Source organism: Aptenodytes patagonicus, chromosome 9, assembly GCF_965638725.1.
Source record: "Aptenodytes patagonicus chromosome 9, bAptPat1.pri.cur, whole genome shotgun sequence".
NCBI classification, from domain to species: domain Eukaryota; kingdom Metazoa; phylum Chordata; class Aves; order Sphenisciformes; family Spheniscidae; genus Aptenodytes; species Aptenodytes patagonicus.
Genome location: NC_134957.1, coordinates 2,537,668 through 2,553,484, shown reverse-complemented (window position 1 = coordinate 2,553,484; position 15,817 = coordinate 2,537,668). Strand labels below are relative to the sequence as shown.

Sequence of the window (15,817 nt, the reverse complement as noted above, 5' to 3'; positions counted from 1 at the left end):
GGTGTGGCGCGCGCCGGGCGGGGCGGGGCGGGGCGGGGCAGCCTCCGCGCGCCGCGGGGCCAATGAGCGCCGGGGCGGTGCCGCGCGCGGGGCAAGTTTGCCGGTACCGGGGCGGGCACCAATCAGCTTGGGGGGGCCGGCTGGGCGGGGGCCAATGGGCGCGCGGCGGGGCGGTGCGGTGCGCGCGGAGCCGGTCCCGGCGCTCTCGGAGCGCCGCGCGAGGCGCGGGGCTGAGCTCCGCTGCGCAGCAGCCCGGTCCCGGTCCCGGCCGGGATGCCTGCCGGCGGGGTGTAGAGGAGCGCCCCGGTGCCCCGGGAGGATGTCGGGGAGCGGCGGAGCGGCGCTGCTTCTGCTGCTGGCCGCGCTGCTCGGTGTCCCGGGGGGCGCGCAGCCGGCGGGGGAAGCCGCCTGCCGCCCGGTCCGCGCGGCCTTCCAGGTGCTGCAGCCCGGAGCCAAGTGGGTGCCCGAGAGCCCTGTGCCAGGTGAGGCCGCCCAGCCCCGCGGCCTGCCGCCGCTCCCCCCCGGGGCTCGCCGGCGCCCTGAGGGCAGGGGTACGTCGTGCCCGGGGGCACCCTCGGGTGCGGCGAGAAGCGGCTGCTGCGCCCCGAGAGGGGGGCGCGGGGGAGGGTCGCTGTGCGGTTGCGGGACGCTGCGGAGCCGGGTGCGGGCTGCCCGCTCTCCCGCCGCCCGCGGGGACCTGCTCTTCCCCGGCAGCTGGCGTGCAGGGCTGCCGGCCGCTCGGTGGCCGTGACCGCCGGGCTCCGCGCTTCGGGGACGCCCCGCTGCTGGCTTAAAACGGAGTCTGCGGTTACGTCCCTGAGAAGGAAATCTCCTAGACGAGCGGGTCTTTTATTGCTCTCATTTTGTTTAGGGGGGTCTTTTACCTAGAGGCGGCTCGCATGCAAACTTCTGCTGTCGGGCAGAGCTGGTGTGCTGCCTGCAGAACCGGCCGGCCTCGCGCCCCTCTGTTGGGGGGGGGGGGGTCTTATCTTGTCCGGTGTGAGGTGCCCGGGGGAGCGCGGTGTCCCTGCCAGCGAGCGGAGGCACCACGCACCCGTCATGTCTCTGCTGGTCCTGCATCTGCCAGAGCCGTTTTCCTCAATGGACTGCGTGCCAGGCAGCGAGCAGTGCAAAGCCGTCATGTGAGGGAAATCCCGCTCTGTAAAGCCACTCTGAGAGCGTCTGGACCCTCATCCCCAGCCTGGGCTCAAGGGCTGCCAAAGCTCCAGAAAATGGGGCTGGAAACACGCAGCACGGCAGCACAGCATTCTCTGAGCTGCGTGTGTACAGCGCGGGGTGCGATGGCCCGGGTGGGAGGTTGTTACAGATCTGGGTGAGGTGTTACTCTGCTGTGCAATTAGCATTACAGGTGGCTGCCTGTGTGGTACTGCACCAAACCTCGCCACCTACGCCCTATGAGGCTGCTTTCAGTATATATGCCTCATTCCTATTTTAAAATGTAAGTGAAATACTTGAATTCCCTGCCTTTTAAAGGTCCTTTGCAGTTTTTTTGGTGTCGGCTCCCCCAGGTGCGTGGCTGTGTGCTTGGAGTGTGTGTACCTAAAACGGATGGGTTTTGATAGCTGCGTTACAGAGCTGCCTGGAGAACTCGGGTGCTGTTGTGTTAGATTAAATACGCAGCGGAGAATGCCTGCCCTGAAAAGCTTATGATCAAAGTATGAAAAGGAAGAGATAACAGGCAAACGTGACAGGCAGGGGAGGTGCAATGAGATCATCGCCAGCAGTAGCTGCTTTTAATAATGATGTGTTGAGTTACATTTCTTGCATTCAGTGTCGCACAGGCCAGAAATACAAGAGTCGCTTCAGCAACGATCTGCTGCTGCGCAGGAGAGGAAGGGGAGAAGTGGGGTGTCTAGGGCTGGGACTGCAAGGTGCTGCATCTGCTGGTGTAAATCCCAAATCCTTTGGGCTGTACGACTGTAGCAATACCTCAGCTTACCAACAGCTGTTAGATCTAGCGGGAGAGTTTAGATGTAAGTCCTGGTGTGAGAGTACCTCCCCTATCTCTTCCTATCCTTACATCCCCTTCCCATATAATTTTTGACTCTTCTTAATACTGCCTTCAGAGTAGCTGCAGGAGCAGCACCTCTTCTTTTTCCATCCTGCAGGGCCTCGGTCTCCTGGTCAGTGTGGAGGTAGTGCTGGAAATACTTTGCGATGAAATGTTTGCATGGAGAGTTGCAGAGAGGGGAAAGAGCTGCTCTAATCACCACTAAAATGACAAGTTCTGTTGTCTGTAATCAAAGAAATGTCTTCCCTTGCTTCTGTGAAAGTTGATGCAGTGTTTGCTTTGATCCCCAGGTAACTTTCTCGGAGCGCATGTTTACGATGAGAGGTGCCAGAGGGGCGGGCAGCCGGGGTGCTCCCGGCGGGTCCCTGCAGGCTGTGCTGTGAGTGTTGAGGGGCTGCTGGGGCCTCCACAGCACGGTTGGTCCTTTCCCCAGAAACTGGTGGCATCCTCCATCCCAGCTGCAGGCGGTGTGGTGCCGCCTGGGCTGTGATTGCAGCGGGTGCCTTTGCCTGGACATCTTCCTTTCCCAGCAGAGTTCAGGTTGCTGGAGTTGCTCAGTTGTGCTCCTGCCCCCCGGGAGCCCCAGCTGCATTCCTGATATTCGGGAGGAGTAAGGAGCCCTTTGCCTCTCTGCAGAGGCTGTGTGTAGCTGGATCAATATCTCTTAACAGGGCTGGTGTTTCAAGTGAACGCTTCCAGCTTGTTATGATGATAAAGTTCCCACATATCAAATCGAAAGTGGATTTTACATTTGCCTAAGTACGTAAACTTGATCATAATTAAAGCAATGACTGCTTGCTTATACCTTGGATCTGGCCCATCTCGCGTGACTCTGAGTAGTAATTACACTTCAGAGCACTTGTTTCTCCTAGTAGCAGCTGCATAAATCTCTGTAATAGGGGAACATCACTCAAGGGCTATTTTCCAGGCTTCTGTTTATCGCTTTTCTTCCTTTCATACATCTGTCAATTAAAAAAGTTTTGGAGTTCCCAGTCACAAATCACTACGGAATCAATTCTGAGAACCTTTGCCTATAGATCATATCACCCTGGAGAAACCGAGGGCTTAAACAACTTATTTAAAGCGTGGGTTATTTTTTGACACAAACAGAAAACAATGACTTCTGGAAGCCACACTTTGCATTATGAGCACTTGTGGCTGAAGGCACAAGTAGAGGAAATGCTGCTGAGTTGCAACACACGCAGAAGAAACGTCCCACGGCTCCGTTTTACTGGATCAGTGGTGTGTGGGCTGGGGGGACGTTGGCACAGCTCTCCCTGTAGAGGAGCCCAGCCACACCAGGTTGATACTTTTAATTAAAAAAAAAAAAAGGCAATTCTGATAAACGTGAGGGAAGTGTCGTGCTGTTTCATGAGCGGTATTAATGTTCCGGGAGTAATTCTAACTGAAGGCATGCATCAGGCAGTGAGCAGAAACTTGGTCTCCCCCGGTCCTGCAGCCTGGGGACCAGGTTTTTGCAGCTCTGCAGTATGCTTTGGCATGCTCGGAGGTGGGGAGCAGCACGACCTAACTACTGTCAGCTGTGGCTGACTGTTCAGAGGGGTGGGAGGATGTAATTCATGCCAACAACTCCACTCAAGCTAGATGAGAGGCCTTGTGCTGGAGAAGAGCAAAGACAGGGTGATGGGAATGTGCTTTTCATAGGCTTTTCTGAAATTAAGACTTAATGCCAGCTCGTGAGCCAGGCTGTGGTTCTGCGCTGGGGTAACTTCACATTCATTAATAACTAAATTCCCTTTTTCTTGTACTGCCTGTCTTGGTTTTCTTCTTCCTTTTGTCTTTTCCCTGTGTAATTTCTCATGTATAAACAGTAACTTGAATTTCCATTTTTTCCTGGTCTGTTTTTCTCTCCTCTTTGCCATTCGGATTTCTTTGTGTTTGTGGTGATGCTCCAAATAATTGGGCTGGTCCATGTGGGTAGAGGGGAAGGGGCGAGCTGTTGCCTTGCTGAGGCAGGGAGAGGAGATGGGTGTCTCTGCCCCTGGTCACGTGGAAGCTGAGGAATATTTTTCTCGGCAGAAATATCTGCTGGCGGGTCTGTCTTCCTCCTCCCACAGCGGAGTGCAGTTTCCAGCTTCTTGTTCATTCTCTTTGATGGAAGCAAATATGGGTTCACCCTAAGAAAATGGAGGAGATCAACCTTTTGCTTTTGGAGTTGGGGTGTAAAGCTTTACAACTGGCTGGCTGAGCGTGTCAAGCTTTCTCCTCTCTTTTATTTTCTTCTTTTTGGCAGCTGGTGTGTGCCAACATACAATTTGAAAAGTAAAAAACCCACCTCTTCCTGCTGCATTCGATGCACCTTTGCTCGTGAGCTGGCTCCCTTTGTACTCCTGCTCTTTTATTCTGTTTTTCCTGAGTGGGACTAATGATACTCCTCCCCGTGCGGCCTTTCCGTTTAGTTTAGCGTGGTGGTTTAAGATCTTAGTTTACTAGATAATTGAGTTTTCTGTTCTTAATTATTTCAGGCCTGCAAGTTGCTCTCTTGATAGTTAAGAGAGCAGGAGCAGAACCCTAAAATTTAGTAACCTCCCCAGGCAGTGGTTTTATAGTGAGATCATTAATTTTATTTTTTTTTCCCAGGGGTTAATTTTAACAACATCCTGAACAGTGTTCTTCCCAGTCTTTGGAACGGCTGTAGGGCGTGTGCATGTGACTGTAAGAAACGTGTATGGTGAGTGGGTGCCCACAAATTAACTCCATATTTTTGATGACTGACAGTATTGTTGATGGATTTGTACATTTGTTAGGAGGAAACTCTTACTCTGTAAAACCTCTCTATTTTCTCCATAACTACTTCTTTTAAAAGATGCGGTGTTACAGAGCGTTATATTTGCATGACAATCATCTGACCAACATTGCAAGACTTGGGGAGGAATCCAGAGTCAGATGGCTTTGTGAAACGCAAGATGGAACAGAAAATAAAGGATAATTAAGCAGTAGTAAATATCCCATGTAGTACCCATACTGTTCCAACTTTAATCACCTATTGAACAAGGTTGGTTTATAATGTCTCTTTAATTAGGTTTTAAAAAGATCAGCGCTTAACCTGGGTTTTGAACAGTCGCATTTCCTTTTCCCCCCAAATGCTGAGCATTAAAAGCCAGTGACAGATGCACGAACCCCTAGTCACATAATTTAAAAGAAGGTTTTCAATAAAAAAAAAAAAGTATTAAAATAGCTGGGGGAAAATCTATTACATTTAAAGGTTGAGTCGCTGCTTTTATCTGTTTAAAGCATGATGCTGACTGCAAAACAATTAGAGAAAGAAAATTAAGAGAGCTGCTGCTTTGTGTTACGTGTAATATTTACAAACCGGTGAGCTAAGAGGCTGGGACGAAGCCCTCCAGTGTTTCCAGACCGCAGAAGGTGAAGGGTGCCGTTGCATGGGGAGAGGCTGCAGTAACATTAAGCAGGGCCAGGTTCTCATTTTGGCAATGCCTGGGGTAAATTCGGGGGGGAATGTTAATCTGATTTAAGCTGCCGTTGGATCTGGGTGGGCAGGCTTGCGTGCCCCAGTGGAAAGCACGGCTTGTCTGCCTGTATCTGATGACAGGGTTGGAGCTATCCTGGAATGCTTAAAATCAAAATATAATCCTTCAGCCTCACGAAGGAGTTCACAACTGCCTGCAGATGATCTCAAGGGTTTTTTTTTTTTTTGACATTTAATCCACTGAAATTATTTTCACTTCTGCTGTACTAACCACCTCTCTGTGGGAATAATTGTACATCAGAGTCAAATTTAATGCTTTAAATTCACTACTACCCAATGTTCAGTAAAAATTCCCCTGTGTCAGAAGGAGGAAGAGGCAGGGTGCTGCTGAAGTTACTGCAGCTGTAGAGATTAGTTCTGTCAGTTAGGAGCATATGCAAAGTTACTGGAGCATTTACACTGCTGTTCCCCAAGATGGCATAAATGGCACAGCGCTCTGGTGCCTGGCGTCCGTGCGCCTATGGCAGGGGCCGCATCCAGCTCCTTCTCACCCATGGGAGTTGGGTGTCGGAGGGTCAGGCTCCTGTGCTTCGCATCGGTATCACTCATCTTGCGAAGATTGGTATGTGAGCATCCAAATGCGATTTAATAAAACTGTTAGAGTAATTCGTGGGATACTTTCTTTACAAAAATGAATTTGTAACGATGAGGTTGTTTGCAAGGGCTGAGACTGGCATTACGAGGTGTAATGGCTTGAAACTTTAGGAAGAAGGGGGGTGTGTAGGTTGGGAGATAAAAACAGCCTTAACAGTAAGGGCCATTAGGCAGCGGAATGGGCTTTGCTATCTCACAAGCCGGAGCTATCACTGGAGGTGTTTGTGTTAGATAAAATGCTTAGAGGGGGTGGACTGGGAGGCAGGGGGTAGGATTTGATGACTCACAGAACCTTTTCCATTGCATTTATGGAGCCAAAAATGTGTGGCAGTTTAATTCATGCTAGTGTCTGATCTGTGGGCTTGCGGCGTGTTTCCAGGCGTGCGTGTCTCTGCATCCACCATACTTCTGGAGCATGCACGGTTTGCACAGCTCCTAGCATTTGGGGTGCAGGATCTGGGTCTCTTGGGTGGTGCTGTGGCATGAGTGCAGAAGAGGGTCCTCCAAGCAATGGCATGAATAAACCCCAAATGTACTTGCAGGTCAAAAAGTGCTGTCCCTGTTTCATCGGTGCCTGCTGGGGCTGGGGTCAGTGAGGTGGGTTAGTGGCTCCTGGGGGAGCAGGGTCCTGGGCATCAAAACCTCCTTTCCTTACTATTGGGACTTACAGATGGGTCTGCTCGCCACCTGGGAAAGCCATATACAGAAAACAGCTGGCAGATGGGAGTCAGGCCCCCGTTCCCTGGCGCTCTGTAGCAATGCTCTGCGCCAAGAAGGACCTTGTCCCTGGTAGCTGATAAGAGCCTGTCCTGCCTGTATTGACCGGTTGCATTTACCATGACGTTTCTGGTTATCGGTGTTAGTTGGCTATCTCGTTTTAAGCTGTCAGAGTTAATTCCCAGGCTTTTTCCTCCTCTGTGATTGCCCTGCTATAGTATGCGTCTGTCTTTACTTATTTCACGAAAATAAAAATCCATTTAAGGGGAGAAATTGGCTTAATTGCTAAAAAGAAGGGTGGGAGGTGGGTAGATGACCTTGCTGCTTCCTATCCCTGGCTTTCACTTGCACAGATCTCTTAATTGCCAACTCTCAGATTTTCTATATTGGTATTTCCATTAATCATGGAAGGCTGCTTTTTTTAATTTGAAATGTGTCCTAATATAATAAATGTAGAGGAAATAAGCTTTGTATTAACAAGAAATTTATGGCTGTATTGTAGTGTTAAAGGGACCATGGTAGGCCTTTTTGCAGTGTAAATTGACTTGGATTTGACTTTAAAAAACCTCTTTAACTTGCTGTTACATAACCGCTTCTCTCATTAGCACAGTGTCTTGCTGTTACGCAGTTTTATGGTCCCTGTTATTTTTTCAATGCATGAGATACCTGTCGCTGTGCTCCTCTGGAGTGGGTTAGTTGACGAACCGCTGAGACTCCATCTTTAGATGTCAGTGGTGCTGGCTTTTTGTTGGAGGGCTCGATGAAGGAATTTATGCTGTGTACCCTGTTTTGCAGAAGGGGAAACTGAGACAGCGGGTAGGGATGGAGCTGGGATGGTGTTGTGGGCCCAGCCTTGGGCTGTGCCTCTTTCTCCCCCTTCACCATGCGTTGTTTTGCAGCAACAGCGGGACTTGCATCGGTTAAAGCTCCTTTCCGCACGTGGAATGCATGTTGCAGGTGAAGTGTTTCACTGTGTTTTTCCCAGGCAGTGCCAGGGAGGAGGGTTTCTGCTGTCGCTGCTCCCGAGCCCTGACAGCTGTTTTTCCCTCCGCAGTGTGCGTGACTCTTCTTTAGGAGGTACACCATTGAACTGACATGAATATTAATCCTGTTCTTCTAGAGTACACTTACAAAAGTGACTTTTGACACTTTCTAGTAATTAGTGAGAGAGTGCATGTGGTAAAAGACTCTTAAGAAGGAGAGGAGAGGGAAACCTGGAAGGATGTGTAATCCTTCCAGAGCAAAGATGTAAATTACCAAACTTGCTTTTATTGAGGGGAAAAAACCTCTGTAGCAAATGGGAAGGCAGAGCGAAGGCTGAGGGGCGCATGGAGCCTTCAGCCCTGTCTGGGCTGTTGGTCGCTGGCTTGGGGACTGCTTCCTAATCCTGGTTCTGGGTAGTGCCGAGCGTAACGGGGAGCTGCTCCTGCACTGGCATGACGGGGGCACGCTGCAGTTCGGGTGGCAGACGCTGAAATGGAAGGTTCTTGCTGCTGTCTGGCCCTGGATAGCCATTTTTAATGGAGTTGTTGCTTTCTCTTTGAGTTTCTAACAGCAGCATCGGATTAGATGAATACATCTTGCATCATGAGGGGGGTTGCTTTGATATGAGCTTGTTGTTCTGTTTGTGTTTGCAGGGCCACAGTTTGCTACTGAAAGTTGATTGAGAATGAGACTTCTTTTGTTGCTGCCAGTTCCAGCTCTTCTGTTCCATCTTCTCCTGTTGTCTGAACCCAAAAGATGAATATTTTATTTTCTAGATTTTATTTATCACCTTTTAGCTAACAACACTTTTCCGAAAATGAAAGCTAACCTTGTCTCCTACCTCCAGGAGTGAGAGCTTTGGGAATGTCAAAACCAAAAATTTAGGATCACTGATCAGTGCTTTGAGTTGCAGCTTGAGATGCCAGAGCAAGCGATGCTCCTCTTGCCTTTGTACCCTGGCTTTTGTACCATTCTGGTGAATGGGTGGAGGTGCTGCCCATGCATCCATGCAGTTGCATGTCTGCTGCTGCAAGGGCACTTGCCTTTTGCAGTGCTCAGTGCGTGCCTCGGGACTTGTCCCTCTGCAGTGGGGCTTGCACAAGTGAGATGATGAACTTTGGGCTTTGCCTGTTGCGATGGAGGAAGGATGAGATGGCGAAATCGGTGGGAGGGCTCAAGAGATATGTACAATTTAGAAGTCTGCACTAAAAAAAAAAAGTAAATCATTATTGTTGTGCCCTCCTGTTGTTCCTGTTATTGCTGTGGATACAAAAGGATGGAGATCACAGGCAAATAACGCAGTTGTTATTTGTTTTAAGTCTTTATGCAAATTCCAAGCATATCCTGCATGCTGAGCTGCGTGCATTGCTCTATTCATTGTAAATCCACAACTTCAAATCCTGGCTCCTTTTTCCATCCCCTGCTCCATCTCTGCTGGCTGCCTGCAGCTCCTTACCAGTGTGCTGGTAGGCATGCGGGAGACAGCAGGGCGATGCTCTGTATCGCTCTACTCAGCACCAGCACATCAGTGGATGGAGTGTGTGGGAGCTAAAGCAAGCAGCGTGCTGGCATGTGTGCATAGCAAGCTCTTGGGGGCTATTGCTCAGCAATCCTGGTTCCTCCTTATCGGTCTTCTTCCTGAGCTGCTTGCTCAGGACAAATTCCAGAGATGTCATCAATTCGCCCAAACAGTAGTTGCAGTGATACCAACGTATGGAGTTGGTTTCCTCTCCGTTCCCAGCAGTTCCACCTCCTAATGCAAATTTTCTGTCCTTCTTGTGTCTCTCTCCAGGGTCTGATCTGCAAGTATGTATCCCGAAGGGCTCCACGTGCTGCTCGAGGAAGATGGAGGAGAAGTACCAGGCAACAGCCCGCCTGAACATGGAGCAACTCCTGCAGTCTGCCAGCACGGAGCTGAAGTTCCTCGTCATCCAGAATGCTGCTGTCTTCCAAGGTGAGCGCTGGGGAGTGGTCCAGGCACGCGGTGGGAGGAGGAGGGACTTCTGCTCCTCTTCCTCAGCACCTGGCAATCAGATGTGCAGGTGGCTGGAAGCTTTCTGTTCGCTTGTTTTCATATGTTTATATATATTATATATGCTTATTTACAATAAATAATACACCTGGTTTGGTATATGGCTGCTCTGCAGCGCTTGTCCTAAATATTCCTGTAGCTGAAACAGCAAATGTAAATTTAAAGACTAAACCTCTTCAAGTGCAAATTTAAAAATAAATGAAAACCCCACTTCTCCAAGAATTAAACTATCTGTGCAAGTACCATCTTGTGTGATTCTGCCAGTCCCAAAAACCATGTTGCAGCAATGTGATCTGGTTGCAAACCCAGTGTAATGCTTGGTAAGCATCTGACTAAAACGTGTGTATTGATTACTGTTATCCACCGCAAAACAAAGCTGGCTATTCCATGTGGAGGTGGGTAGAGGCTGCCTTGTTCCCAAGTGTGGTCCCTGGTGCTCGCCGTGGGATATCTGAGTGCTTGATAACTTGATGCCACACTATATGGTGGCAGCTCTCTTCTTTTTCTGATGTTAATGTGATGTATTGTCTCTTTAGCAAAACTGGCCTTTGACAAATGTTTTCTGCTGTGGATACACACCAGTTTGTGTTACTTAAATCTGCAAACGTGTTTTTAGGGCCTTTACGCAAGCAAAAGCTATTCCATCCATGGTTAATGTGCGGTGAAATGATTGCTTGTTTGTTGAGTGCTCTCCTATTGAGATTCCATCGTTCTGTATTAATGGCATTTTTGCCTATATTTAAAAAAGAAGGCATGAGCAATCAAGCGTTTTTTCCTTCATGCTGATATTTTTGCAGAATAATTGATTTATTTTTGTTCATGCCTCAGTAACAGCAAGACCCAAAGCCTTCTGAAGCCTGTGGGATCATGGGAAAGCTCTGTTCTGGTCCACAACTGACTGATGAAGTCTAACGTGTTGTCTTTCTCAACGTAAGATCAAATAAATTGCTGAGGAGGTAACAGCATATTTTCTCCAACGCTTCTTAATGCAGTGACTATTAAGTTCCAATTCTGCTAAACAGAATGGGGTAAAACTAATGAGAGATTGGTTTCCTAGGCATTGGAAATGTGGACTAGCTTCAGAAATGGTGAATAACCTGGCTGGAATACAAAGTGCCTACCTCCTCCCCTACCGTTTGACAAAAACATTGTAATGTTAGAGTTCCTATTGTGTGTAGGAATGACACCCAGTGACGCCCAGGTTGTGCATAGCGTAGCAGAGTCGGGTGCTCTAGCTCTGAACTTTCTGTGTCTTCTGGAAAAAGTTGAATCCCTTGCTCTGATTTTTTTTTTTCTCCTTTTTTTTTTTAACTGTGATTTCCATCCTGGCCGTGAGAGCCCTTTGCCTGTGCAGGGGTTTTGGAGCTGATGTTGCTGAATGCTGAATTGCCATTCTTCTTGGTGGTGGGGAAGAAAAGCATTTAATTGAAGAATTCCTGACCACTTCTGCTTATAAAAAAGATCATGACTAATTTTAAAGATCTTTTGCAATCCCATTGTAGAAGAGGAATTCCTAGCTGGAACCATTGAGGAGCTCACTTTAATTACCTCGTATAAAGTGTTTTGAACTTGGAAGGGCAATTCATTAGACTTTGAAAATCATGTACTTTTGTTATCTTTAAATTTAGTCTCAAAGTCTGTAGAAGAACACTTTTTTTCAATAGGTGGATCTTTTGATTGCTGCTTGTTTAAGAGTATTTTGATGGCTGCAGTGCCAGAGGCTGTTCTAGCTATAGAAATTGTGCTCGGACCCACCATACGGCGGTCTGTTTTCTTGTTTCTTGGCACTGCTCATGGTAGGGGACAGGCTTCTGTCTCAAGGTATCACTAAGTAAGGGATCTGGTGCTGGGGTGTGATGTCTCAAATCAAACCCCACCAGTGTGCCGTTTGCTTCCTCCCACGTTGCCAAGGTATGTGCTATGACAGCTGGTTGCAGGCCAGGAAACTTGCTGCTGCCCTGGCACAGCTGGGGAGCGTAGGATGCCCATCACAGGGGTGTGCCTGGGGCTCTGCAGGCTGCGTTCGGCTACAGGGGGGATGCTGGAGTGGTCAGGGAAGAGGCGCTCGTGACCGCTGTTGGAGCCCCTGTGGTCCCTGAGCATCTCCTGCAGGTCCTGTTCCATATGGTGTCTCTGCTCGAAGCTGGGGACAGATGCCCTGTGGCTTCAGGAATTGGGACCATAGGAGTGGGATAGCTCAAAGCAACGACAGCTCTCACCGGCCTGCTCTGGCAAGGGAGAAAGCTCTCCGTGTGTGTCTTGCGTTGGGTCGGACCCCAGCGACTGCTGGGCATCCTGCACTGAGGATGGGTAATTGCACTGCTCTTTAGAGCAGGGTAATATGTTGGTATGGAAACATACCCTAACCACTCATATTAAAAACACAAACGTGAAACCCTTCAGAGTTAACTTTAATATTTTTAGCCTGCCATCTAAAGGGACTGCTAGTTTGATGACAAAATCTCACCCAGATGTTATTATTTTGCACCAAATTTGATTTCTTCCTGCTGAAGCTAGAGCAGCATCTCTGCTCATAAAGATCAAGGGAAATTGTCTGGCATTTACAGAAAATCTCATCCAGGCCTATCTGTTACAATGTTCACTTAGCAAAGTTTATTAGATTATTAATTTTGGACCCTTGGGCTTTTTCTTTATTGCAGTTAAGAAGGAAAAATCCCAACCAAAAAAATCCTCCCTTCACTAAATTTAAATGGTACAATTAGCTCCTGGTCTTATCTTACAGGCATTTTTTGAAATTATGAAGATGATTTAAGTAGTGATTTAATCCTTTGGAAACTTGCTGTGTTTGACACTGTTAAAATGGATTGCAGCTGCCTTGACTGCAGTTAAATCTTACTCTAGAATTTCTTTGGGGACAGGTTTTTTTCACTTTCATGCGGTGTATCAGTACTGGTATCTGCCCATGTGTGCACCTCCCGGTTCAGGTTCCCAGCCGATGGCAGCTACGTTCTGTACCGTGAAGCTAGGCTGAACCACATCGCTTCAAAACTTGCTCATGTCTCTTGACAAGTGACATTTAATATTGCTCTGGGGTTCTCATCCAAACTAACCGGTGAGTTAGTGCAACTAACCTGCTGTGGCAAACAGCGAGAGCCCTGCCTACAGTTTGCTTTCTCCCCTCTCTTTCTCCTGACTTTAGATCTTGGCTTTTTGGTGGGGGATTTCTGGCCCTGCCACCACCTAATCTTTTTCTATTAAAACAACAACAACAACAAAGCCCTCACAAATCCTACTGATTTCCTAAATATTAAATCTGAATAGCTCAGCTTTGTGAAAGGTAGCTCCTGTGGGGCTGCAGAGCTGCTGGGACTTTGTTGGGAATGTGAGGGATGGTGGGAAGGCAGGAGTGCAATTACCTGCATTGGAAAATTGGCCAGAATGCTGCAGTTGAATTCCCCTTGGTGAAAGCCTGTAGGTTTAAATTAAGACCTGATCTGTTCCCTCTCAAAGGCAACAGCATTTAACCTTCTGCAAATGGCAGCTGGAAGACAAAAGGAGCTCTGTTGGGTACCTAAGGGGAGCTTACAGGGGCTATGGAGATTTGAGGGGCTTTTGGGATGCGTGTTTCAGAGTAGTTTCTGGGAAGACCATGGATAAACCTGCCTGTACGTGTATGGTATTCTCTTATTTGTGGGAGAACTCTGTTTCTTCTCCCCTCCAGAGCTGAGCCCTCGGTGGTTCTGGCAGAGCAGGCGGCGAGGGGAGGATGCCAATTCATCTCCCCTTGCGTGCTGCAATAGGATGAAGGCAGAGCTGTAACTCTTAATCCTACCAGGTGGCTCTGAAGGCTGTAAATCTTCCATTAGGCATAAATGCAGCCATTTTGGTTATTTATAGTTATTTACACTATCCATTCATATCTGTCAGAAATGAAGGCGGTTTTGACATTGCAAGCTTCTATCAGGTTATCTTTAATAAGTTTAGAGGCACCTAAGCCACAAATATATCAAATAGCCGATCCTAATGCTGGAGTCCTCTAAAGTATGACTGAATTATTTATTTTGTTATGATGAAAATGTCTGGGCTTTATTGGGTTTTCTTTGAAGAACTTGATTCTGCTTGAAGTCTGGAAGATAAAAGATCAGCGATTGTCTTTCCAAGTTTCTTAATCCAAATCCTTCAAGGCTTTTCATTTTTCACGAGCTGCTGTTACTACTTTAGAGTCAAGGTAAGGGAGTTGAGATTTCTTTTTATTCTATTAAAGAGGTTTAAGAATATGAAAACTTTTATCTTTAGTAATTATGCCTTGCATGGGTAAATCCAAGATGCATGTGGCATCAATTAGGTGAGAAGAGATGGGCTGTGTGGTGGGAGCTATTGCACATTAATCGCCGAGAAGGGTCCACTGATACCAGCGCTGCCCAGCAGAGCTCGTGTCTTATCGTTTGGAATAGTTTAATACTCCAGTGTCTTTAAGCCAATTAGGTCTGACAGTGCAGGAGGGTCTTTCAGGTGTTGGCAGTAGGAGGAGCCTTGGATGGGCTTTAGCACCTCACCGTTCTGCAGACTGCTGTCGCTTACAGTGTGGGGAGGGAGGAAGGAGGCGATGCGGGGCAAATGGGAGAAGTCTCTAGCTTGAAAAGTTAATAACTATTTCTGAATGTGTAAAGCAGTGGAGGTGAGAGGTGCTGAGAGTTGGGAGGCCTTGGAGTTGAACCAGCCCTGCAGAGGGGAGATGTGCCCTGGGGACCAGCGGGCCACAGTTGTCGTGTGTGCATGGGTTTGGATGTCTAACCAGTGTGCAGGTTTGGATCATTGGCCAGGCTTCTTGCACAGCTTTTCTATGCAGGAGAAAAGTGATTATGGTTAACTGAATAAATGTAAAAAAAGGATTCTTAGCGTAGTCAAATGTGATATGAGTGGGGCGGTCAGCTTAATAGCTGCAGGTGTGTTGTGAAAAGTGCATGTGAAAATGTGAACTCTTGCTTGTGGTCTTGTAAAATATTAAGCTGACATTTTAGAGTGGACTCAAAGAATGAATTCATTTTTGGAAGAGAATATTAAAACTCTAATTAGACTTTACAAGTAAATAAGCACCACAAATAGATCTCTGTGTCATCTTATAATTCCTGCTCCTAATTAGTCCTCTGCAACTAAAGTCTTGCTGCATCCTTCTCTGATGCACCTATCTCCACAGTGGCAGTTCTCCTCTCTGAAAGCTTCTTGTTTTGTTGTTTTAATTTTTTTATTAATGTGTATTTAAAATAGGAATTGTCTTGCTGGGTCAATTCGGGCTGGTATTCTGCCTTTGGCAGTGGTTCCTGCCAGATGCTTTGGATGCACAAAGTTTGTAGTGGAAAACTACGGCGATACATTTCCCAGGTTGGTAACGATGTTCTAAACCGATGATTACAGGTAGGTGGAAAGAGCTGTCTGCATAATGAGATCTCCGGTTGTCAGAATTGGTCTAGGGAGGTGATGTTTCCTTTCAAATAACCAGAACTTACTGTTCATAAATCACAGTTAATCTGTTTATTACACTAGCATACGAAGCTGGAAGTCTGGAGTGTGCTATAATGCTTAGCTTTAGGAACAGAGCTGTAATAGTAGCAGCAGTTTCAAATGATTTGAAATTGGAGGATCAGCAAAATGCAGGAGTTTGTGGAGGCTTTGGGCATTAAAAATGACTGCTGAGGATTGATGAGTTTCTTTAACAAATTGTAAAATCCATCATGCAGGAGTTAGGGCATGAAACTGCCCTCCTGAGCCACATAAACCATGGGTTTGGAAGTATTGCATGACAGTGCACACTACTGGGAAGGGAGATTTTGAAAGATGTTTGGTTTTGCTTTTGTTTCTTCCTCTTGCTGCCTGGAGTTTCAATGCCAGCATGGTGTTGGCATGCGGCTCGCCAGGCTCTGGGTGTGCTGGATGGGACTGTTCCCCGGAGGAGCTTCTCTGTGCTCCTCGTGACGCTGAGCCTGAG

The 15,817-nt window shown here is 47.8% G+C and overlaps 1 protein-coding gene across 1 annotated transcript in view; it reads left to right on the top strand.

Annotated features, from left to right (window-relative positions):
- The first annotated feature begins 247 nt into the window (after nucleotides 1–247).
- GPC3 (glypican 3) overlaps nucleotides 248–15,817 on the top strand; it is a 153,974-nt gene continuing 138,404 nt past the window's right edge. The window contains exons 1-2 of the mRNA XM_076346913.1: nucleotides 248–482; nucleotides 9,631–9,792. Coding sequence (XP_076203028.1) covers nucleotides 320–482; nucleotides 9,631–9,792 — 325 coding nt within the window. The 5' untranslated portion in view covers nucleotides 248–319. The remainder of the gene's footprint in view (nucleotides 483–9,630; nucleotides 9,793–15,817) is intronic.